Source organism: Ambystoma mexicanum, chromosome 5q (genome assembly GCF_040938575.1).
Source record: "Ambystoma mexicanum isolate Mex_15411 chromosome 5q, UKY_AmexF1_1, whole genome shotgun sequence".
Lineage (NCBI taxonomy): Eukaryota > Metazoa > Chordata > Amphibia > Caudata > Ambystomatidae > Ambystoma > Ambystoma mexicanum.
Window position 1 is genome coordinate 772,340,266 of NC_090933.1, and position 23,932 is coordinate 772,364,197.

The following is a 23,932-nucleotide window of genomic DNA, read 5'->3' on the forward strand; positions in this document are numbered from 1 at the left end:
CCACTGACTTTTTCTCTTGTTGAAATTAGCAAGTCATTTAAATTACTGCTTCATCGGCGTGGTACGGGAAGCCCCCAAACCAAGAACAGTTTTCAATATCCAACTCTTCTGATTGTGGTAGGATATCGAATACGGGCAACACATACACTTTTGTGTCATGGCAAGCCATGATGTATACATGTGCTAGCGGCGAAGAAACCACATGGCCTCTTCCCGGAGCTAAGGTACATTGTGCACAGAACGTACCAATGAAGTATGGGGGTGTGTGGGGGGTGGAGGGTGAGGCAGAAGCGATGTCCGTTTCTCATTGCTCTCTCCGGTAGGTTTCTGCCCCAGCCCCACTCTGGCAGGTGGGCGGGGGATGCGTTTTGGGAGGGCAGAGGGGCGTGTCAAGGGTGCTCAGCAGCCAATGTGCGCCGGCGGAGCCATCCTCATTATTCATGGCCCCCACCCTGTCCCCTTCCTCCCGCACAGCCCCGCTCTGCTGACTCAGTGCCTTACTCAGTCGCCCGCCTCTCTCTCTGCCTCCACTGCCGTGCCTGGACCCCTCGCCTTCGCCAGCTCTCGGCAACACACAAGCTCACCATGGCAAAGACAGCAATGGGTAAGAGCGCGCCTCCCCTCTGACCCAACTGGAGCTACCCTACCCTGGGGCGAGAAGCGGGCGCCCCGAGCTTTCTTTAGACACTGAGACAATGCGATGCTCCCGCGGGCGTCCCCCTGTTAGAGCCTGGCACTGCGGATGGGTTGGACACGCCTTGACTGATAAGAAGCATTTAGATATTTAGATTTGAGTGGATTTGGCCCAATGCGTCCTTCCTGGTCTGTTTTCTACAAACCATAATCAGGACTGACTAAAGACAGTTTAAACGATGTTTTATTGCGCCCACCCCCTGTAACCAGAATTAGGTCCAAGACACTGCAGCAAAATGTGTCCTGGCTGAGTGGCTCTGCCGCGTTAAGAAGCTGGGAACGCCCTTTGCGCTCGTTGTGTAGAACGCGGCTTCTTCCGCCCAAAATAAGCCGAACGCGTGTTTCGATGGTGGTACTCGTTTCGTCGCAGGTGTCCTCATTTCAGGCGTTGTCTTTTTGTGCGTGGGGTGGAGGGGGGAGTCCAATGCCAAGCCTTGTTTTTTTGCAGCGCAGGCTGCGAGGGGCACCTGCAGAGCTGTGCGCACGGAGGGCAGCACAATGCAGAGCGACCCCACCCAGATGCATAAATCATTGGCAGTACACCAGGGACCCAGCCCCCACCCTGCCTCCCCACTCCACCTGGCAGACGCTGAGCCGCGGGGATGGGTGGTCATGCGTGCATTACATGTGTAAAGCGTGCGTACACAGACAGACATGCAACACTAAAAGCACAGCCCTGGCGTGTCGGGCTGCACCGAATTCCTAGTGTATGCGTTTAAATGCGTTTGACTCCATGGACACCGTAACCCCGCTATCAGCATTGAGTGCCTGTAACACGTTCTACGAACCCACCCTTGAGAACAGGAAAGGCGTCCTGCCGGCCCTTCTTTATTCGGCCCTGAGCAGGATTAACCCTGATTTCTGATTCGTCTTCACTGGAGTTTTCTCTCACATTCAATCTACGCCTTGCAGCGCGCCCCCCTCCTCCACTCGGGCCACGCCCTTTAGTGAAGACGGCAGTGCGCAATGGTGTGCGCGCCTGTCCAGACCTTGGTTTTGCTCCTTGACAGAAAAGGGTGTGCGTATGTGCTTGTGGCGCGTCAGAGAGGCCGGTGGGGCGGCCGGCGTGCATGCGAGAAGAATGTGCGGGTGTATGTGTGCGTGGGCGATTGTGTGCGTATGTGTGTTGCCGTTAGAACACTAATTTAGTGTTAGTCTATCTGATGGTGGGTGTGTGTATGTATCTATCGCTGCATGTGCGCATACAGTCGATTGGATGTGCCATGCGTGTCTTTGTTAGTCGGTGTGTGTGTGTGTGGATGTGCCTGTGCGCGTGAATTGCACCTTGAGTGCCAGAGTGGGCATTCACGCAGTGCCGAGGGAGGGGGCGAGTGCCTGCTCGGTGGGAGGGCGTTGGTCGGGAGCAGGGGCGCACATACAGCGTGTATCCGTGTTTGCTGCGCCTTCCTCCCATCAGGGTGCTGTGCCTCGAGTGGTTTATTTTGTATACAGCCGTCTCCGCAGTGACTGTCGCTGCTTTGGAGTAATGTTTCGAGTCACCGGTTGGAAGAGAGGGCAGTACACGGTTCCCTTTCCGGCCAGACTAATGTCGTTCTTTAAGAAATTGGTCAAGCCGGTGCCCCGTGAGGAGGTCGGATGTGTGAAGAGGGTCGTCGCACGGAGTGCGCCTGCCCTTGGCATGACTGGGCATGGATGACCAGGCCCTGGGGGCGTATACTGCGGAGAATGTGTTCAGTATTGTTCGGGGCAACGCATTACAAGTGACCAGTTGGTTCTTATCATCCATGCTCTGAATTGAATTCCAAGATGTGAATCTATTTAGACATCCACAATTGCGAACCGGTTCTTGCGCATTTCCAATAAACCTGCGCATGTTATATGGGGACCAGCATATTCGAAGATATTGTTGAATTGTTACAGTGTCGGCCACAGCCCACAACCCCCCCACCCCCCCTTTCCGGGGCTCGCCCTCCACCGCGTGCGCGGGCGGGGATGGACACTCCCTGGGATGGACTCCCTGGGGGGGGGGGGGGATACAGAAGCAGACGGCAGCACATGCACATTTTCTCCGGAGCAATGCACCCTGGGAGTCTGGCCAGCCCTGCAGTGCTGCGAGCACGCCGGCCGTCCCCTCCCCACTGCAGCAATCTGGCGATCAGTATTGATCCTGTGTGGACAGCTGGAGACGGATGGCTGCAGAAGGCAGGGCCCTCACGCCCTCGGGTACTGGATTCTCAGTGGGGGCCGGGGGGCTGATTAATGGCTTGACGCGCGAACTGATAATCCCATGGGTTTCGGCGGCAGGGGACGTGTGCCTGGAATCATGGCTTCTGAGCTAGGCGCTTCATCTCGTTAATCACTGGGCAGGACCAGGCCATTGAGTCAATTAATTAACAGGGGCCCTAATTAAACAAACGGACAATTTCGCACATTTTAGGTGTCCCACCGATTCTTAAGATTTTAATGTTTTATTTATTTTCACACAGAAACAGTTCCGTCAAAACAGACCTGTCATGAAATTCTGCGAACTTAAGATAACAATTATATCTTTACAGCGGTCTTAACATAATGCTCAATCAAAAACAAAAAATATGAGAAAGGAAAGAAAAAAGAAAAAAAAAGTGGCTCTCTGATTAAGGTTTAAAATATCCCTTACCTAAATTAATACGTGTTTATGATATCAGAAATAAGGACAGGGCATGCATGAATATATACGATAGACGCGTTTCAAAACAATATCTAAAAAACATTCTAAGGTACTTGCATTTGTGCCTCTAAAATGTGAGCATACTCAATAAGCCCCACATCGGGTGACCTTTGCGCGCCCAATTTCTCCATGCCATGGTATCTATTGATGACAGGTGTGCTCTGATTAGCATTTTGTCGGGGTGGGGTCGTGCTTGCAGTGATGTCGAAGGGAATGGTGTCATTTGACGAACCCAGGCTAGCAATAGCTCTAATGGGAAGAATTGTCTGCCGTGCTTTCCAAGAAGCCCCACGACGCTTGCCTGTCTCGCGATAATCGCGTTATTCGTCAAGAACAAATGGGCTGGCCGAGCTGGCTTCTAGCATGCTCCCAAGGTTGCACAGCCACGTCTGTCAGTGCACCAGTGTTGCCGGAGAACGGCGAGCATGCACTGACTGCGACACAGTGAGCGAACAATGGCAGGCGCCATTAAGTGGCAGGCTTCTTTCTCTGCAAGGGTGTGTGCGCTGGTGGAGCCTCGGTTTCACGGCCCCTCTGCACCACGCCTTCCATTCTTTTCAATGATGCATGCCATGTGTGTCATAACAGCACATGTTTCTCTGGCGTTTCCCCACTTCTGATGTTTAATTATCCTGGACATGGGTGTGACACCTTGGCTGGTGACATGTTTTATTGTCGACGTGGAAGATGTGCTGCTATGCCTATCCACCTCTGCTTCATCACTGCAGACCTTTCTGGTCATACGGTGCCAGTAGCAACGTGTACCGGCACCTTCTCGGACCGTTTGAAAGTAGGGACTGTGATCTAGGCTCAGGCCCCTACCAACAGACAATTGCTGCAATCACTGTATCAGGCATCGCCAGTGCCCATGCCCCCAGGAAGTCCTTTGGGACTCCATGGGAATGGGGATTTACCGGCGTCTCCGCCACCCATATTACCCCAGGATACCGGGTGACGAAGACCAGGGGCACCGACTTCATGTATTCCCGTGGGGTGCCAGGCCCTTTAAAAAAAAGTCCCATTTAAAGTATACAGACTTTCGCACAGATGGCCTTACTCGGGGGGTGGGGGGGGCAAACCCCAGAACTACCCGCGTACTCGGCGCCCCTGGCAGAGACGGTACAGTGGTCCACTGGTATACCATCAGAATTACTAGCAGAATACCGGGGGACTCATAATGAGGCGGTGAACTTCCATTTTTCACATGGTTTTCCATCTATAATGATCTTAATTTTTAGTCTTGCGACAGATTCTCAAGGAATGTTTTTTGCCACCACTTCTCTGACGTGTCAACTGGCCACGCCTCATCAGATTCCCCACTTCTCTGACGTGCCAACTGGCCACGCGTCATCAGAATCCCCACTTCTCTGACGTGCCAACTGGCCACGCCTCATCAGATTCCCCACTTCTCTAACGTGCCAACTGGCCACGCCTCATCAGATTCCCCACTTCTCTGACGTGCCAACTGGCCACGCGTCATCAGAATCCCCACTTCTCTGACGTGCCAACTGGCCACGCCTCATCAGATTCCCCAGGATCCACTCAGGTTCTTTGTTGCTGTCCTCCATTGCTTTGAGTGTTGGAACATTGAGTTCTCAGCTTTCCCTCATAAGTGTGGCATAAATGTCTCAGTCCGCCACCCGGTGTTGGCTAAAAATCAAGCTTTGCCAAAGGTGGCTCTGCTGGCACGAGGCCAGTTGGTAACTCTTCTGTGGGACATTAACCAACCATTCTCTGGAGACATTTGCTGGCCTTGCCCAGGGTCTGACTCATAGACCAGAAAATGTCCCTGTATTTTAAGGGGTGCCCTCCAGCACTGCTTTACAGACAAGCTTAAAAGGCCCAGGCCATCCGTTCCATTGGTTAAGAAAAAGGACAGATCCCAAATATAGCATCACAGGCATTTTGAAAATGAAAACCTACTTTGTTTCTGCATGTTCTGGCAATCGAGCACCATTTCAAATTGCATAACTAGATACATTTTTCGACCCTCCTGATTTTGGAGGATAAAGTCCCTCCTTTATTGACTTATTAAACAGCAATTGGCTTTGAGGACAGTTCAGAGAAAGTGGAGAATCCTAGAGGTGGTTAATTTCCATGGACTTGGCCTCGCCCTCGCTGGGCATTGTTTTAACGGTTAGCTCCTTTCCATTCATTTTTATGGGCATGCCTGCCTTTAAAAGCACACATTGGCATGTGTAAGTAGTCATGCACATTTTCTATCAACAATATGCCCGTTTCCTACCAATCAAGAAAATTCAATCTGTACATGATATGGGATGTATGTTTAGAAGCATGTCTTCATCATTTTCCAGATCCTCATGGCAAAGTTTTTGATATCACAAGGTCATGACTGACATTGCGCACTATCTACCCCGTGCCTGTCAAATGTTGAGGGAATGCTCTTATTCACAGCGATTGCTACGTTCATGCTGGTGGCACAGTCCTCACTCATGGTCATGGCGCAGTCCATCGTCAAGTCCCATTTCCTGGTGAAACCCCACTTCACAGCGGTGCCCCAGCTCATGGCAATGTCCAAGTTCATGCAGATCTTGCAGTTTGTGGTGATGTCCTGACTCATGGTGATGTCCCAGGGGTTAACAGCGTTGCCCCGGCTCATAGCGATGTCCCAGTTTAAGGTGGTGCCTCAACTCATGGGGATGGCCCAGTTCCTGGCGATGGCCCAGTTCCTGGCACTGGAGAGCTACTGTAGACGCAGGATTCCACTTCATTTAAGTTGTCAGCAGCGTGCACTCAGTTTGCTTGGAGCAGTCATGAGTGCAAAACCATATGTTGACACTAGCTTTGGTTTGTGTCTCAGTAAAACATGTTTCTTTCTCAAGTTTCCTTTCAACATGCATGCCATAATTTTCAACAACCTATTATCAGGCTGACGGCATCTTAGCAACATATTACTTCCAAGTCCTGCATTTTCATTTTCACAAATAATGTGTTGTGGGAGTTGTAGTCTTCGTTCACTTCAGTTTGCCAAATTAGAATCTATCACCAGATACCAATGTTTGGTTAATGATCCGCTCTGGACTGGAAATGTAGTCTACCAGTAAACTGAAGTCATCTGCTCACACTATGAATGTACCAAACCTCACAAATGAAAGTGCTTCCCGGCCTGTTTGGTTGATATCAAGCACCGAATAACGTGGCATTTGTCTGAAATGATGATGTCATGGGCAACCATCCCTTGCTGAGAAACAATGTTCTTCACATTCCAATGGCAAAGAAATCGAACAAAAGTTTTTTCACCAAACGTTTTTCTTTTATTCAATAAGAATCATCCATGCCGTGCCATTGAGGTATCATATTTAATCCATTCCATATCCTCAGTCAGAACTGAACAGTAAATCCATCTCACTTTCATGCTTCCCCTGCACAACATTGAGGATTCTCCATTATGGAGGAAGATCATCAAGCAGCAAGGGATCAGATGTTCAGGAGAGCAGAGGCGTAACTGCTGTGCGTGCAGCCTCTACTTCTACCTCTAGTAAAACGGGCAGAGAATGGCCTATCTTCCCTTTTCCCACCAAAACCCTATCTTCAAAAAGAGGGCCTTCTGGGAAACTTCGCAGGCAAGCACAATTCAAAATGGCCGACACTGCAATGTTGCCCCATCGCAGAATTCAAGGCCTCTGCTTCTCATTGGCTTGACAGTGTATTCCGAGCAAATCGCCAGAGAGCATCTTTCTTTCTCAGCTTTCCTAAAAGAATGTTTCAGATGGCAGCGTTTTAATGCAGTGGGCTAATTCTGGGCATGCTATTAACAATATGATGAGACAGGTCTTGGCAAAAGAAGTTGTACCTTTCTGAACAAAATCTCAATCACATTATTCACCTATGAGTTTTCTGTATTACAAAAAATGATGTATGTATCTAAACATGTCTAACTCAATGCCGTGCAGAGCATTGCAAGGCTCCCCGCCTGACTCCCTGTTTTCTAATTGTTGAAGTATTTTTTGTAATTTTTATTAAAGTGTTTCGGTTAGTACACGCCTTTCAACACTGAAATGCACGTGTATACACTTGAATTCCTCATAGTTATATCATTTCTAAACAATCTTAAGACAAATGGTCACTATTAAAATGCCAATACAATACATTAGTGCTATTCCATTACACTGAAAATCAAATTTCATCTTTCATTTTTTAAATACATTTCCCATCAAATCTAATACATATTCAAGTTTTAAACAGTGCTAGCTCCAGAATAGAGCACATCCCATAGTTGAGTAATCTCAAGAGGATAGCTCAGGGGCAACATGCTCGCCTTGGAAGAAAGACACACCGAGCAACACAGGTTCGATCCCCGGTCCGTACTTAGAAACCTATGGGTTTTAAGGCGTAAATAACCAATTATATATAATCATCCAGTTTTCCAATCCCTGGTGTAAGGTAGTGTGTCCTATTATGTATAGCGTTTCAAATTCTTCGAGAGCTTCTCAATCGATGTCTAGGACTTTCAATCATTACCTCACAAAATCTACATGTTCGTCCTCTATAAGCTATATGGCTCCATGCTCGTATTCGAGAAGACTTCAGGAGCAAAACAAGGCGGAGCTGCATAATGAACCGCCTAACCTTCCAGTAATGTGTTTTAACACTATACCTAAACCTAAAGGGTGCATTTACTGGGAAACTCTGGCATGTATAACTTTTGTGCACATTGGGGGTCATTACGAGTTTGAAGGTAGCCATGGTGCAAATAGCACCATGGCTGCCTCCAAACCCGTGTCCGTGGTGTCGGAATGGGGACTTCCCGGGACATTCCGACCCTTGCGGACGCGTTAAGTCCCCATTTCGAAAACCATTCCCATTCGAGCCCCCATAGGGCTCAATGGGAATGGGGAAGGAGCAAATAACGGGCCCGCAAATTGCGGGCCCGTTATTAGCTCCATGGTCCCTTAACGGGTCCCTCTAAGGGCGGCTGGTAAAACCAGCCAACCCTAGTGGGATCCGATACGGGACCTCGGAATGCAGCGGTAGGAGGTAAACAGCACCAGCATCCTTACCGGTGCCGTTAACCCCCTACCGCCGTACTCGTAAGGACCCCCATTGCCTTTATCTTAAAGCGAATACACATAACTGTGCTTTGGATGTTCGCCCCTCGCTGCTTCTCATTAATGTTAATGCAATACTTCCCTGCAGTTGTAAGGCACACGGCCTGATTTACAAAAGCATTTTCTATGGTAAAATCCCATTGAAAAACGCTTTGTAAATCAGGTCCATACTTTTAGCAAGGTATTAGGCTCTGGAACAGGACTAGGCCTGACTGATTCAACAATTGTACTGTCCTTTTTGTGAAACCTTTGTTGATTAGACAGCATCAGCCCAACGCTTCTTCGGCAAGTGCCTATGCGTAAGATTATAAATGAAGGTCCCAACATCTCCCCTAGTGATCTGGAACCTGTGTTTAATAAGTCATTTGTTTCCAGCACGGAGAACAGAGAGCATAGGCTAACTGGCCTATGCCGTACAAAACCCTCAGAATGTTAAAGAAAACAAACCTCTCCACATTCATATCTTGTTTGAGTTGTATCCTATCAATTCCCTGCAGGTCAAGACACCATAATAATAATTATGTCACGGTCATTTGCATGTTAAAATAAGCAAAGTAAAAACTGTCCCAGAAAAATGAAATTGTGTGAATTACTCCAAGGAACCGCCCGCTAAGAACCATAAACAGACTCCTACCTCCATCATCCAGTGATGGGTAGGGCTAACACCAGTAACAAGAAGAGTTAAGAGCTTCCGAAGTAGGGAAGTGAACCAATGGAGGTTCTGTTAATGGGAAGTAGCCATGTGTCTATGCCAAGTGTGGGAAGAGGTTTCCTTTGCACAAAAAAAAAATGCTCACAGCTGGTACTTGTCACTCTGCTGAAAAGTGGGGTAACACACAGATGGTTTAGGGGTACTTGCAAATGAGCCCATTTCAGCCCATACCAATATAGCTCCCAATCAATCCCACATGGAAAAACCACAACACACAATCTATGTAGCATTTCAGGAGATAACTCATCCCCACGGCCATAGAAATTGAGAAGAGCTGTTCTCCCCTTGCCAACACCAGAGATGTTCTACCAGCGTCTTGGCTAGTGGATGCGCTTTTTGCCTGGCACCATTTCTTACCTGCTGGTTGTGCACCTCTGCATGGATCCACGGGAGAACCAGAAGTTAAGAAGTTCCTGTGGCAAGCCGGACAGCCTGTGTTGCTGGCAGACTCCCATGTGAGCCGAAGAACGTTGGCTTTGAGCCATGTGCCTGGTTTGGCCAATGAGGAGGTTTCTCTGGTGGACCTGCTGCATGCTTTTTGGGACCCTGGAGCAGCTTGGCTTTGGACGACCTAATGACAAGCCATGTTGCATGCAGAGCATCAGTGAACCTTAGGTTCGAATTGGTTGCTCAGGTCACTGTAGCCGTGGAGCACAGAAGAACCCTTGAACATCTGAGTAGGCGACAGACACAGTGTGCAATCAATCATCTGCCAGAGCTCTACACATGGTTTTCATCATCTTGAAATTGGATGCAGATGTGTGTTCATCAAAGCAAGATTGCAAGAAATACATCATCACATAATATTTAGGTTTAGATTTATTACTGCAAATCCATTTGGTTGCAGTAGAATTGGGTGACATTTTTTTTAGTACTCGATTTGCTGCATATATATATATATGGGGGAAACACCCAGCAGCTCCACCCTTAACACCCCTCCATTAATCATTTTCTTATACCACCACCCACATATATATGTGGCAAAATTCGGGAAAAATTCTGCGACCAATTCTCCTGCGACCAAAATTGGACCAAATTGGTCATGCAGTAATCTGCCAATCGCAAAATTTTAACTAAGAGGAAGAAGGTAAAGCGTGTTACAGTTAGCCTGTGCTGTGAGGAGCTGCCACACCGAGGCTCCCCCCAAAAAGATATTTAGTAATGACACAGACTTTTTTTGATTAATAATCCTTGTGCTGTTTTATTATTGATTGTTTTGAGTGAATAGTATTGGTATCTTTTATCCCAAATTAATAGTTATTTTGGGCCCTGTTTGTATACTTTTTAGTCAATTTTTGTTAATTGCTCTAAATCTTGTATTCAAAGCGTATTTAGTGGTAATACAGGGATGGGAGTGCGTTGATAGCATTTTTGGCATCCTATTCTTCTACTCCTAGCTGCTTTGCTTTGGAACTGGTTATACTTGCGTCCCACCACAGGACCTCTGATTGAATGTAAGCTAGGGAGTTTATCCCTGCATTAGTAAAAAGGTGAGCCTAATAGTACGGCGCCGTGAGAGGTCAAGTAAAGCAAGTTAAGGCCCCTCCCACGGCAGCCGTCACAGTGATTACACATTCAATTATTAGCTAGGTTATTAGCAGTGTGTGTAAATATAATCCCATTGCTGGTGATGGAGGATTAAAGAGGGAGAGCTGGGGCAATAGAAGTGGAAAAGCCTGGTGGGGGTTTGCTGAGCAGCCTGCCGAGATTGACTCTGATAGGTGGAGGGAAGGAACATCATTCTGAAGAGACCATGGGGCAGTGACTGTTGGGGGATTGGGGGATTCCATGAATCAGAGGTGTTCTTACAGGGCCTCGTTTTAGAAGTTCATAGGGATATTGTCAGTGTCTCTGAATGTAACCCACTTGCTGGTGATGGAGGGTAGAAGGTGGAGCAGTAGTACAATGTAAGTGGAATAGCCTGTTGGGTGTTTGCTGGGGATCCTAGATTGTCTCTAATAGTACCAGGGTTGGGAAGTTGAAGGAGTGGAAGTTGAAGAGCATCTGGCTATTCTCCATAGGGAGGATAACTTGAACTCTATTGAGAAGTTCATGGAACCGAGGTTGCTTGTCTGTAGATTAAATGGTTTTGTTGCAGAAACAAACCCGTGACAGATGCCCACTGCAAGTTGGTTGTAGGCCAAATTGGTTTATCACTGCAATACCATATAGGGCTGGTTGGGAGATAACGCGGTTCTTGGGATGCTGATATCCGTCATTGTTGGCAGTGGGGTATTGTGGTCGACAAAATCAAGGCAGCAGAAAGGCCAAGAGGGGTGAGGATGGAGGAGATGTAGGGAGGGCATTTAAGGCCTGAGGTAGCACATCCTTTGAGGGAAGAATTGTGTGAAAGCCTGTATGCAGAGGGCTGCCTGACACACACGAAGCCAGGCGGTGCCTTAGTTACATGAGCATAGTCCCTTTCAGGGTCTTGGTGATAACTTCAACGAAGCAGAAAGATGGTTGGTGCAAGTGGATAGGGCCTGGCAGGTTTATTTGTTAGTAGTGTGACCGCAGCAGTAGATTAAAATCCGGGGTACGCGTTAGTGAGTAGGGGAGTTTACTCCCAAGCTTTCCCAGAGGTGCCATCTCATTTACATTGATCGTTGAGAAACGCATTAAAGTAATGCATCACAGCACCCACCAATGCATAATGCAAGGAGCCACTAATTGCCTTTTTACCATAATGTTATTTTATAGAGCATGAATTATAGAGTAGGCGGCCATTCCATGTACTCTCATCATCCCTCACACAGACATACTCGCTGGGTGTTTCACATAGAATGCTGCAATCCCCCAAAAAGAAGCAGAAGTACAAGGGCCTGGGAGCCCTTTTGTAACCAACAACCTATATTTGTTTTTTAGAGAAAGGGGCATCCCCCATGTAAATCGCCCCTATATGTGCCAAGTTGAATGGCAAGTCTGCTCAATCTTCAGCAGAACTGGTCATGTCAGGACCCTTTGACTATCACCCACGAGCACTTCTTAATTAACGAGAAAAGCATTTAGTGCCATCATTCATTGACCATCGTTCCATGTGTCCAAGGAAAAGAGATCACTACTGGAAATCAATGCAGCTGAACTACCAGGCCAAGCATCAAACACTGGCTGCTTGGTGAACAGCAGTCTAGAGCATGGCAGGAGACCAAACTGTCGCTTGACCCTGATCCTTCCCTGCCCCCTTTATACTAGGAAATGGGCACTCTGCAAATCCAGCCACGCTTGCTGGAAAGATCAATGGCCAAATTACCCTGGGGGAAGGCGTATGCGTACCTCCCAGGGCCCTCCTTCTCAAAGGTTTTCAATTCTTATTCCAAAACAAAAAGCTGTATGGTCAGTCCCATGACCTTCTCAAAGGTTTTCTATTCTTATTCCCAAACAAATAGCTGTATGGTCAGTCGCATGATGTATACCTTTACAGCAATGCATTCAACCCTACATAGCGAATGGAATATGTGCTCCCGATGACATTAACACCTACCCCCTACCCCATGCTGGTTACACACTAGGGGAGGAGTCAAGCTTTTGTGAAGGCCGATTCCAAGATGGGTTTCTCCGTTGAGCATATGGGATGGATTGAATTTGCCGCACTGGGAGCAGGACCTGCTGAGATAATATTCTGCATTTTTTGGAATGTGTAGGCAGTATCTCATTATGATGAGTTCACAGTCCAGTCATTAGAGTTTTTTGCTTGCTGAGTTTCTTTTCCTGCTCTTGGAATGTGAGCGTGCGCCAAAACTGTGTTCTGCCGGTTGAAGGACCTTTATCAGCCTAGTAGGTGTGGAAGATTGGACGCTACTGGTGTTGCCAGGTCATCACAAGTCAGAGGGCTGTGGTAGTCCTTTTCTCTTCTTCTTTTTCTCAGAGTGTTTGAAGTTCTTCTCCTGTGTAAACATTTGCGGAGGAATCGACCATAGTCAATCTCGCCGCAAATCTGTTTTCACTTTGACAAAACAACCCAGATCATGCCATACTCCCAACCTCCCACCCCTTCCCCTACTTACCTTTTTTCTCCACGCTGCCTCCATCGCTCCTCCTACACCCCTGCGGCATCGGATCCATCCCTCTAACGCAGATCGGATCTGATGCCGCAGGGTCCCTTTTTCACCCCCGCAACCCTGCTGAAATTATAGTGAACATGGGTGCCGGAGACACCCCTATAGCCCCCGCTCCCCTTGTTCACTATAAAGCCATTCAAATGGGAGATTTGATCGCAGTGTTCATATTCGATCAAATCTTCGATCAAATCTCTTATTCAAACAATTATTTTCTGTCAACTTGGCTAATACCGTTCTTCTTTATCAAGTACTTAATTAGCGACTTGCACTGTCTAACTTTTCTAATGGCCATCTATAAACACAATACAGTGCTCTACCGGAGTACTGTTATCGTATGATATTCAATGCCAAGCACGCCACCTCAGGCATCTGCTGGTGTGCTTAGGTCCAATATCCGCTTCACTTAGGTTCGGCTGCCACTGTCAAGAATTATCATCATTTGTAATTTACTGTGGTGCAAGAGTCGGTCTTACCATGTTTGGGAGATCCTTGTACCATTCATAATCAATTAGCACAATATTCATTACCACATTGGCCATTTACTTCTACACAGTGGTATAAACCCCAGAGCTTGCATATGCTGATTGAAAACACTGTGATTTCATGTTGTTGGAAACCAGTTTTAAATAACTGTACAAAGTGATTAAGATTATAAGTATCCGAAGGATTGGCACGTGAAATAGAAAATATGTGACCCCGGCTGCAAATGCATACCTTGAAGCCTTTATGTATAGGAACACACAATGAGCATCACAAATAGTTCTTCACACCCTAAGCCCGTTTGCCCTCCAGATGATTTTGACTAGGACACCCATGATCCATCTCCCTTGACTTTGCTGGCAAGAGCTGGTGGGAATTGTAGTCCAGAACACCCGGAGAGCCAAAAGTTGCAGACCCCTGCGGCAATTGCTTGATAGAACAGCAGACCTCTAGCTTTCCTTTGTGTTAAGAGATGGGTATTTAAGTTCTACATCAAGTGATGACATTCTCTAATTTAGGGCTTGATTTTTTGAGTGGCATGGTGTTACTTGCTCAAATTTATGGCCTTGACATATAAATAGTCAATCAATTGAGAACAGCGCAATGATTTTACAACAAAAATCTCTGTTGCCCTTTTGATAAGCCAATTATCTTACTCAAAAAAGTGCACGAGGTCCCATGTATGAATGCTCACCATTCACATCTCTTCATTTATGTACCTTAAGCAGCTCAATGAGGGCAACGTAACTTAGTGGTACATTGTTTTGAATTAACCTGGAATTTCAAATCTTTCCTAATCAATATAGAGAGGTGATCTGATGAGTTAACCAAACCCAAAGCCATGTTTGCATTGCTAAATCTGCAGCAACAAAGGAGAAGTGCAATCTGCCCAAGATCCTGCTCTCCTACTGGAGCAAACCTGTTCAGAAGATTGCCATTAAACACAGAGCCCCATCCAGTTCTTGACACCTTGCCTGGCGTATGTCGTTTGGAGACCCTTGGACTACCTTTGACAGATCTAGGTTTAGAGGAGGATCCTAGGTGAATATGACCAACGAATGGTGGAATATTTAGCTCAGCACAGGACATGGACCTTTGGAAGTCTCCGCCTTCTCTTAAGGATGCCAGAAGTGAAAATGAAACTTGTAAAAATCCATAGGTCCAGCTCTGTTACATCTTTACACAGTCGATTAGTTTACCTCCATTTGTATTCACTTTTTTTGGGAAAGCTCTTAAAATTTCAAATGAAAATGTACAAACACTACGGGAATGTCGTACAATATTTGTGACTATGCACTTGTGGTGTGGACATCTAAGAGTAGTTGTATGTTGTAGGAGCAGTAGTGTGCTGGAAGAGCTTACTAACACATTTTTTTAAGACACTCCATTTTTATGATGAAGGTCAGGCCCCCCATAATGATAGTCTCTCCACCCTCTGCTCCAGACACCATGCTTTACCTTTGTTTATTGTGACAAGTGCCTATTATAAGAAGCAAAATTAACCATATATCTGCCACTTGGCACTGAAATAGCTATGCGTACGGTGAGGCTTTGGAAAAAATGTCATTGTGTGTAATCTCTCAAGTTTTTCTTCAATTCATTTTCTGTTCATGTTTTCGTCTATATACAAGACGCCACCATCATAGCCAGAGAATCCACAGTATATCCCTTTATCATTAGTCCTTGAAGCGGAAATGAATGGCATTGTAAAATTGTTGGTGGTCACAGTAGTTCTTGCATATTACCTAACTAAATTAGAACCACAAAATGATAAAGATGACTCCTGAAGATTAGATTATAACGCCACACTCTGCGCATCAGCAAGGCACATTTTCCATCCCTCCATCCGCTGGAAACTCTTTTGAAGGAGGTTCCACGATACAGAACTCTTTTGACCAAGGCAGAAACCAATCAACGTTTTTTTGGACAAAGATTCTCTTTCTATGGGTGCGTCATGGTGTGTCTCTCAAGTTTATGCTTTGAATGGCTTATATAAAGACATCTGGGCAGTAGTTATGTCACAATGTGATTGCTGCAATACCATACTTCATTATGAGTTTTGCAGTAATATATTAGTAACTCTGAGGAATTACTGAAAAACATGTTTACCGCTACCATCACTCCGTACTGTAAATTTACTATGGGATTACAAGTGGTGGCAATGCAGGATTGTTCCCTGTTTTTGGAGTCCATAGGCCTCCATGGTAATTTTGACAGATTTATTGTAAGTATTAATTTTGCACCGGTAAATACACTGATTTTGTGACCTTAAAGTGGAGAATTTACCAAATTGTTCACCTCAAGGTTAAAACTCAGAATTCTTTGGTGTGGTAAAAGTGGCAGTAATTCCTTTACCACCCAAAAAGTGTTGGTAACAGAAGTATCACAACGTTTTACTGCACTGCCAAACTCACAATGAGGCTTTATCAGTTGCCTAGTTAGCTTCAAAGCATTAAGCCATCCAAACACCTTGCAAAGGCCTCCCGACTGTCACTTTAAGGCGCTACCAGCTCTTGAACCACTCAATGGCTTTAAATCAATTGGCTTGACTTGTGTAGTGATTCTAAAGAGCTCATTGCTATTCCTTTTGTTGCAAATGTCTTTCAACTCATTGGCCAAGGCCAATCACTGGCGACTATGTGTATGTTCGACTGTGACAAGTTCCTGTATTCGATTGAAACTCTTGTGAGGGTTGTCTTGTTGCTGTGAATGGCAGTCCCGATAATACCCCTTACTAAGCAGTCAAGTATGCCTAGCAACATTAATACTTTTTCCAGAGTGTTTCTTGTAATGCATTTCCATGTTTAGATTACATTTGAACACATCTTGTGTTGCCACGGCTTCTCGGCGCTTACTGGAAAAGCGCCATTCGTTCTTAAAAGTATCAACACATGACAGTGCATGTGCCTTTTGATAACCTCATTAAATGCGTACATTCCTCGCCAGAAGATCTGTCCCCAACAAAATGGTAAAACAACTCAAGCATACCATCTCAAGCCTCATCTAGTGAAGCAGGGGCCCATAAAACATGGACTCACATTGCATTGCTTGGTGAAGGAGGACATGCACTTTTGTTTTGTAATTCTGTTGACCAAGAATTGAAAAAGATAACTAAGAACTAGTTCGTATTCATAGGGTCTAGTGGACTGTCCATATGTTGGCCATTTTGACACATTCTTCAAGTTTCAAATGACAACAAACGTTTATGCGTTTTAGGATGAGCGCTCAATACCTGTAGGCCTATCAGCAGTTTTTGGTACTCTCAGTGATGCTGCAATGGCAGCAGTGTTGATTGATGTCAATGCCCTATAGTGGTGCCAAGCTTTCCTAAGAAACCACATACAAAGTATATCTTATACAGACCAGCTTCAGCCTTTAGCCTGTGGAGCCCGTCCAAGATCTACAGTGTTTCACATTCCTTTTAGCAGGATCCACAACACCCTGCCCACATCTTCCTCCACGGGTTAAATTTGTACAACTATTCTGCGGGCACTCCGATCACGCTAAGGCTACGTGGTCCTAATGGGCAGCACCCACCATCTCTGCCCACTTTCCTGTACATCAACCTCACGAGACCCGACAACCAGCTCAAGCCCAACCCAAATAATGGTGAAATCATCCTGTTTGGCCACATTGTTAATTTCTAGACCTCATACCTCTAGTCTCAATATCTGATCCAACCCCTGCTCCCAATGTGGAGGTGACCATTTTTGATATCATTAACAACAAGTCTTTCCTTTAGCAGTAATTTCAGTAAAGTTTACAACCTAACTGGTTCCATCTGAGGTCCCCAAGAGACCTTTTTCAAATTTTACATTGGCTTTGGTTACCCCTAAATTGAACTACCCTAATGCAGCCCATTTGGAGCTCTCCAAATATTCAACCAACAGGCTCTAAAGAGTCCAACCGGGGGATGGCAGTCTTCTCCTCATACAGCCACAGTATTCTTCAACCAATGAGATGCTTTTCACATTCAATTGGTCCACAGAGTCCACAGGATCTTGTTTGATTTTAAGGGCCTGATTCTCAGAGCGTTTTCCTATTGAATTGCGCCATTACAAAACGCGTCTGTGAGTTAAGCTCTTTCCCATCAAGCCCATCAAGCTTTCTATGGGCAGACCTCACTGTTTATTTCTAAAAGGTGCCAGTACTGCATTATGGGTATGCGTACGCCAGGCACTGCGTTGCAGTAGTCAACTGCCTTAGTCAAGAGAGAACATGTTGGGTTGCCCTCTCCTATGTAGGTGTGCATAGTTGTACTTCACTTCCTGATGCGTTAAGCTATACTCACTGCCACAACTGTTTGAGGAAACATCTTCCCTTTCAATGGACTAAACATTTGACCCAAGTTGCCCTCATTGATTGAATAGCTGTGCTCCACAAATACAAGCACAAGGAGCAACATTTCCTTCCTGCCCTTCATTTGTGAAATGATATGATATGATAGGTTATTTAAAAAGCACTTAATACCCAGAGGTTTCTAAGCGCGGACCCAGGGACCGTACCTGTGTTGCTCCGTGATGTCTTGCTTTCAAGGTGAGCACATTGCTCCTGCGCCAGTTTATAAAGATGTAGGCTGGCCTATAAAGATGTAGGCTGGCCTATAAAGATGTAGGCTGGTTTATAAAGGTGTAGGCTGGTTTATAAAGGTGTAGGCTGGTTTATAAAGGTGTAGGCTGGTTTATAAAGATGTAGGCTGGCTTATAAAGATGTAGGCTGGCCTATAAAGATGTAGGCTGGCCTATAAAGATGTAGGCTGGTTTATAAAGGTGTAGGCTGGTTTATAAAGGTGTAGGCTGGTTTATAAAGGTGTAGGCTGGTTTATAAAGATGTAGGCTGGCCTATAAAGATGTAGGCTGGTTTATAAAGATGTAGGCTGGTTTATAAAGGTGTAGGGTGGTTTATAAAGGTGTAGTCTGGTTTATAAAGGTGTAGGCTGGTTTATAAAGATGTAGGCTGTTTAGTTTGTGGAGAGTTTAGGGCTTCAAAAAGGTATTTGTATTTGGTGGTAATAGATGTTTTTTTGTACGAATGAATGCTACAGAAGTACATGGGGTAACAAGGCATTTGTCAAGGGACGTGGGACACAACCTTCACCCGTGTGTGCCTTGTGACTGGCCTCACTTTTGAGCAGTAAATATGTAATATTACATTTAAGGTTCATTTGAACTGCAATGTTGGGAGCATATATAGTTTTGGCCGGAAGTACCCTGTTTAGTCGCAGGCCAGTTTGCTCGTAGGCCATCTACCACAACATGTAGAGGAGGGGGATGGGTTTAGGTATTTCGAAATGTGGGCGGACGTAGGGAGAGGGTGCAGGTGCTTTCCCCCCATAGTATTTTATGTAAAATGTGGTTAAAAAATAAATCGAGCGAATGGGCATCAGGCAAATGGCTGCATGGAAATAACACAATCCGCTTTGGCGAAGACCACCACATCAGATTAGACTAGCATTGTGAGCACATTAATACCTTTTTAGTTTCTAAGTCACTCTCACTCTCATTCCGTCACTGTATTCCTCCTCCATCGGCATTTTGTCTCTTTTGTGCCACTTGCTTTCTCGATACCGCCACCCTCTATTTCTGCTGCCTGCCCCCATTCGCTCTGCATTGGGTATTTCCTGGGTCCCTTCATCTGGTCTTTCCATTTCCATTTCGACCTAATTGCAATATATGGACATTTCTCCTTCTCATTTCAAATGGAACTTTTTTAAATGAGCACAGTATTTAATGTAGAAACAATTCATTCCGAAAATGACTATTGTTTCAAGAAGTATCTTTTTTTAAATGCAGGGGTGCATGCTGCTAATAGATATGTGTCATTTCCTTTCCGGTACATTTGTCTAATGGACCCGTGATTATTTAATCATTTTGAGTCACAAAACAGTTAAATGCAAATTATTACCTTAGGATTACATGTTTTGTGAACAGCGTCATTATTGAGTAAAGTGTTTAATTGTAGCAACTCAAAAAGACAACATAACTATCATTTGTGATACTGTATTTATCAAGAACCTGGCGATGTGTTTTTCTTAAATATCGTAATTGATTTTACCACCATGCAAATCATTATTTTATCATACCCGGTGGCACTTACACATTTGATTGCAAGCTCGGTATGTATGCAAAGTCCATAATAGGCACTGGACAGAGCAACAAAGAGCCCAAGTCACAAAATAACCCATCACTCTCTTGTTCTCTTTTTTGAGGGAATAGGCTACATGGAGTGTTTTCAAACAATACATATTTGATCAACAATGAGGATTTGAGAAGTGTAGGTCAGTGTTAGTACCACAAAGTTTGATATGTTTTCTGAACTACCAATGGAGCAACCTACGCTAACACGTTAACACATTATATGAACATAAAAGAGCAAAACAAGAATGTCTCACATTTCCAGCCAAGCAATGTCAGGGGCCATTCAAATCCCTTCTCCTATTTTGGCAGACCATGTCCTCAAGCGCAGTTGGGCTCCCTACAAATATGGCGATGCAGTATTTTTCTGGTGGTAATTCCATCACCACCACTTTTTTGGGGGTAATGAACTTACTGCCAATTTTACTGCCCCACTGAATTCCAGCTTTGGAGGAGGAAGTGCAATATTTACATTCTGCATATTACTAGAGGGATATCCTTCACTTTATCTCCAAAAATGATCATCAGATTTACCATGGTGCAATTACTGCTCAGAGTAAAGCTTCAGCAATCCCCATGAAGTCCTATCCACTTCAAAAATGGGCATTAACAACTCTTTACCACCACCTGTAAATCAGCCGGACTAAGTGGACGCAACAATAAATTAGTTTGGCAATGGACTCACCACCAAATTTGTAATGAGGCCCAGTGTTTGGTGTTATATTAAATGTCATATTTCTGAAAGGAATTATGCAAAAGGAAAACTTCCCAAAAAGTCTATACATCAGCAGTGGGTCAGTACATTGCGTCGGCAAAACAGGGTCATCCAATCGTTATTAGTGATAACTGAACTGACCAGAAAATAAAAACTAGTTTGACAATCTGGAGAACTGCCCAGAATGATCAACCTGAGGATGCTCAGTACAACTGAGAAAATCAAATCAGGAGACTACTTTACATCTTATTTGATCTGTTTTCTAAAATCATGCCAGATCCAAATGGAAATATACAATACAGATGTTGTGAATCAATAATGAAACACTGAGGTATAGGTATGTGTTTCTGAGTGCATTAACATCTCAGGTACGCCTTCTGGTCCATATCATTGCCGTTGATGACCATTTTGTACATACCCTGTAATGGTGGAGGAATGCATTTTATGACATGGTCAGCAACGGTGCAACAAAAAAGTATGCCAGACTGTACATGTATGCTTAAATCCAGCCTGCAAAGGAACAATACACATGTATTAACTAATACATGTGTTACATATCATACATACCACTAATGTATGATGTTACTATCATTGGTACAGAGTTCTTAAGAACTTCACATCTGATGATAACTGTAACAAATTATTATTAGTATTATTACTAGGGATACCACCCATTGCACGGGTCTGTAGCTGACATGCACGTGGGGGTCTGTGATAGCCTTGTGTATGTTTTACTGTGTCATAACTTCCTAGTTTAGAAAAATCACAAAATCTGCAATCTCCCAAAATCGCCTATACTGATAGCACAGGGATGGGCCCCGCTCCAAACCTGTGCAAAATGGGTGGGGTTGGTCAAATTTCACTCACTATCGCCAGTACACACCAGACTGGTATGATGACCTCAGGCCAAAATTTCAGCTCAACAACTATTGTGGGACTGGAGCCAAAAATCACACAATCGTCAATTTTATGAAATCGCCTATACTGATAGCACAGGGCCGCACCCCACCCTGTGCAAGCGAATGGGTGGTATTGGTAAAATGTCGTTATCTCCAGTACACTCCAGACTGGTATGCCGACCTTGGGCCACAATTTCAGCCCACCAACTGTTATAGGGAAGGAGCCATCCCCGACCTTACAAACACACTTTCACAAATATACATATAGATTATTATTAATATTATTATTATTATTATTATTAATAATATTATTTAATTCTTTAACGTGCCACACACTCATAGGCCTCAGGGCACATGATCAACACAACATACGAACTAGATACAAATAAGGACAATAATACACTAAAAAAACCAGTGCACCAAGAGATCCAAAGCTAGAGGACCAAAGATCAGGACAGAAATCAGCATTTAGAATCCAACAGGTCAGAATCCTTAACTGAATCATTTGTAGGACTAAATCTGCGTTTTAATGGCAAAACACTTCCAACAGACCCAAAAGGGATGTAGTAGTTAGAACATATCTCTTTATTTTCATGTTAGCTATGTCTCTTGTAGCTTAAAAGACATGTGGTTCACATTCACAGTAACTCATAGCATATACATTTGATCTGATACTAAATTATGGTGGCTTTCATCAAATTAATTATAATTTGGCAATATGTGCAATGTTTATGTACCAATCATAACATTTGTGTTCTATGTTGTTGATTAGATCAAAGAACCCAGATTCATAAAATTATGTTTTTTAGCATCCAGACTTTATTTTACAAATGAGTGAACATGAAATCAGACTTTTTAATCTGTATATACATTGTAAGGGAGACACTATGTAAAATGAATTTCTGGCCTAAGTGGAAGGTGCATTTTAGGATTTTTTACTTATTACTTTGAATTTAAAATTTGAAATTTAGATGTTAAAAAAATACTGCACATGGTTACATTTGATGTTAAAATAAATATATTGATTGTTCTATGCCAATTCAACTGGAACTGTCAGGTTAGCTTTGTAGGTACCTTTGTGCAGTGTTGGCAATTGGCAAAGAATGACATTGTGGCACCCTCCTCTAATAACGTTTGCATTATTAATTGTTTCTCAACATTTGAAATGGCTGAAAATGTCTCAGATGGAAACCATTGATGAAGACCTGTAATATCAACCCCCTCGAGACTTGTAGCAACTTTGCGATCGTACGCGCTTATTCTAAACAGCAGGGATTTACCCTTTCGATATATGGAAGCTCATTTTTCACATTATGTGACAGGGGCATCTTACATGACTACAAGACTAATCAATAGCCCTGATTTGAAAAAGGTCCTTGGAGGACCGAAACACATGTCATCAACTATAAGGGCAATTTTCTGAGAAATAAAACTAATTTGCAAAAATTAGGCGCAGTCTCTTTCCAGGTTACTTATACCTTACACTGTAATATCATATTTGGATCATTCCGTTTACTCCACAAGAAGAACCAAATTCTTTGGGGTTGTCTTATTACACTCATAAAACATATAGTTAGTGCTCATGTTACACCCATGACCAGGGGTGTTGCTGGGTCTGTAAAATATCTGGGTCTAGGCTAATATCGGGATTGATGGGACCCGGGGCTAGCTAGCCTTTTGGTTGTAGCACCCGAGCTTCTATCCAGGGCTACATCCAAAAGACCAGGAGCTATAGCCCCTTCAACTCCCCTAGCAACACCTCTGCCCATGACATTTAATTATCGTTGATTACCATTTACCCCAGAAATACGTCCGTAATTTCATATTAAACAAAAGTATCCAAAATGGGAAGAATGGTGACTAGCACTCTGGCAAGGTTTTATTAAAATTATGGAGGTAAATGTGTAAATCAACCAAGGAGATAATTCCAGGCAAAAGTGGGTAATGGTTTCGGCCTGCTCCAGGGTCTCGATAAGATTTCAAAGTGACAGTAATGTACTCCCTATTTCTTTGAAGCTGGGAGTGAAATGGTCTTTAAGGGAGTAAAATGTAATTTCCATTTGTAATGGGGGTGTTTGTGGGTGAGTAAACATACATTTCAACTCACAAATGGTTATGTTTTTATAAAACATACTACCTAGGAATTCATGCAAATATAAAGATTTATCTTCACCTTAATGGCAGAATAATAGTCTGCTGCTACCCCTGTTTCAAGCATCCGGAGAGCTGTGTGTTTTCTGTTTCCTATTTCTTTCTACAGAGCATCTTTACTCCATATTTATTTAGTTTGGAGTAGTTCCCAGTTTTAGGAAGTAAAAGTGGTCACTATGCACCTTATCTGTAGGGAGTATCTAAGCAGATTTGTGCATTATAGAATTAGCACTAAATGTGTTGGCTAAATGTACCCAAGAGAATGCCATTACCACTAGGGAAGCTTGAGTTGGCATAGTTTAACAGTAAGAGGTTGTGCACATCAAACTTATTATTCTTACAATAAGGCACAA

At 44.4% G+C, this 23,932-nt stretch overlaps 1 protein-coding gene across 1 annotated transcript in view; it reads left to right on the plus strand.

Annotated features, from left to right (window-relative positions):
• The first annotated feature begins 450 nt into the window (after nucleotides 1-450).
• Nucleotides 451-23,932, plus strand: part of STMN2 (stathmin 2) — a 165,752-nt gene continuing 142,270 nt past the window's right edge. The window contains exon 1 of the mRNA XM_069621246.1: nucleotides 451-604. Within this exon, the coding sequence (XP_069477347.1) occupies nucleotides 586-604 (19 nt within the window). The 5' untranslated portion in view covers nucleotides 451-585. The remainder of the gene's footprint in view (nucleotides 605-23,932) is intronic.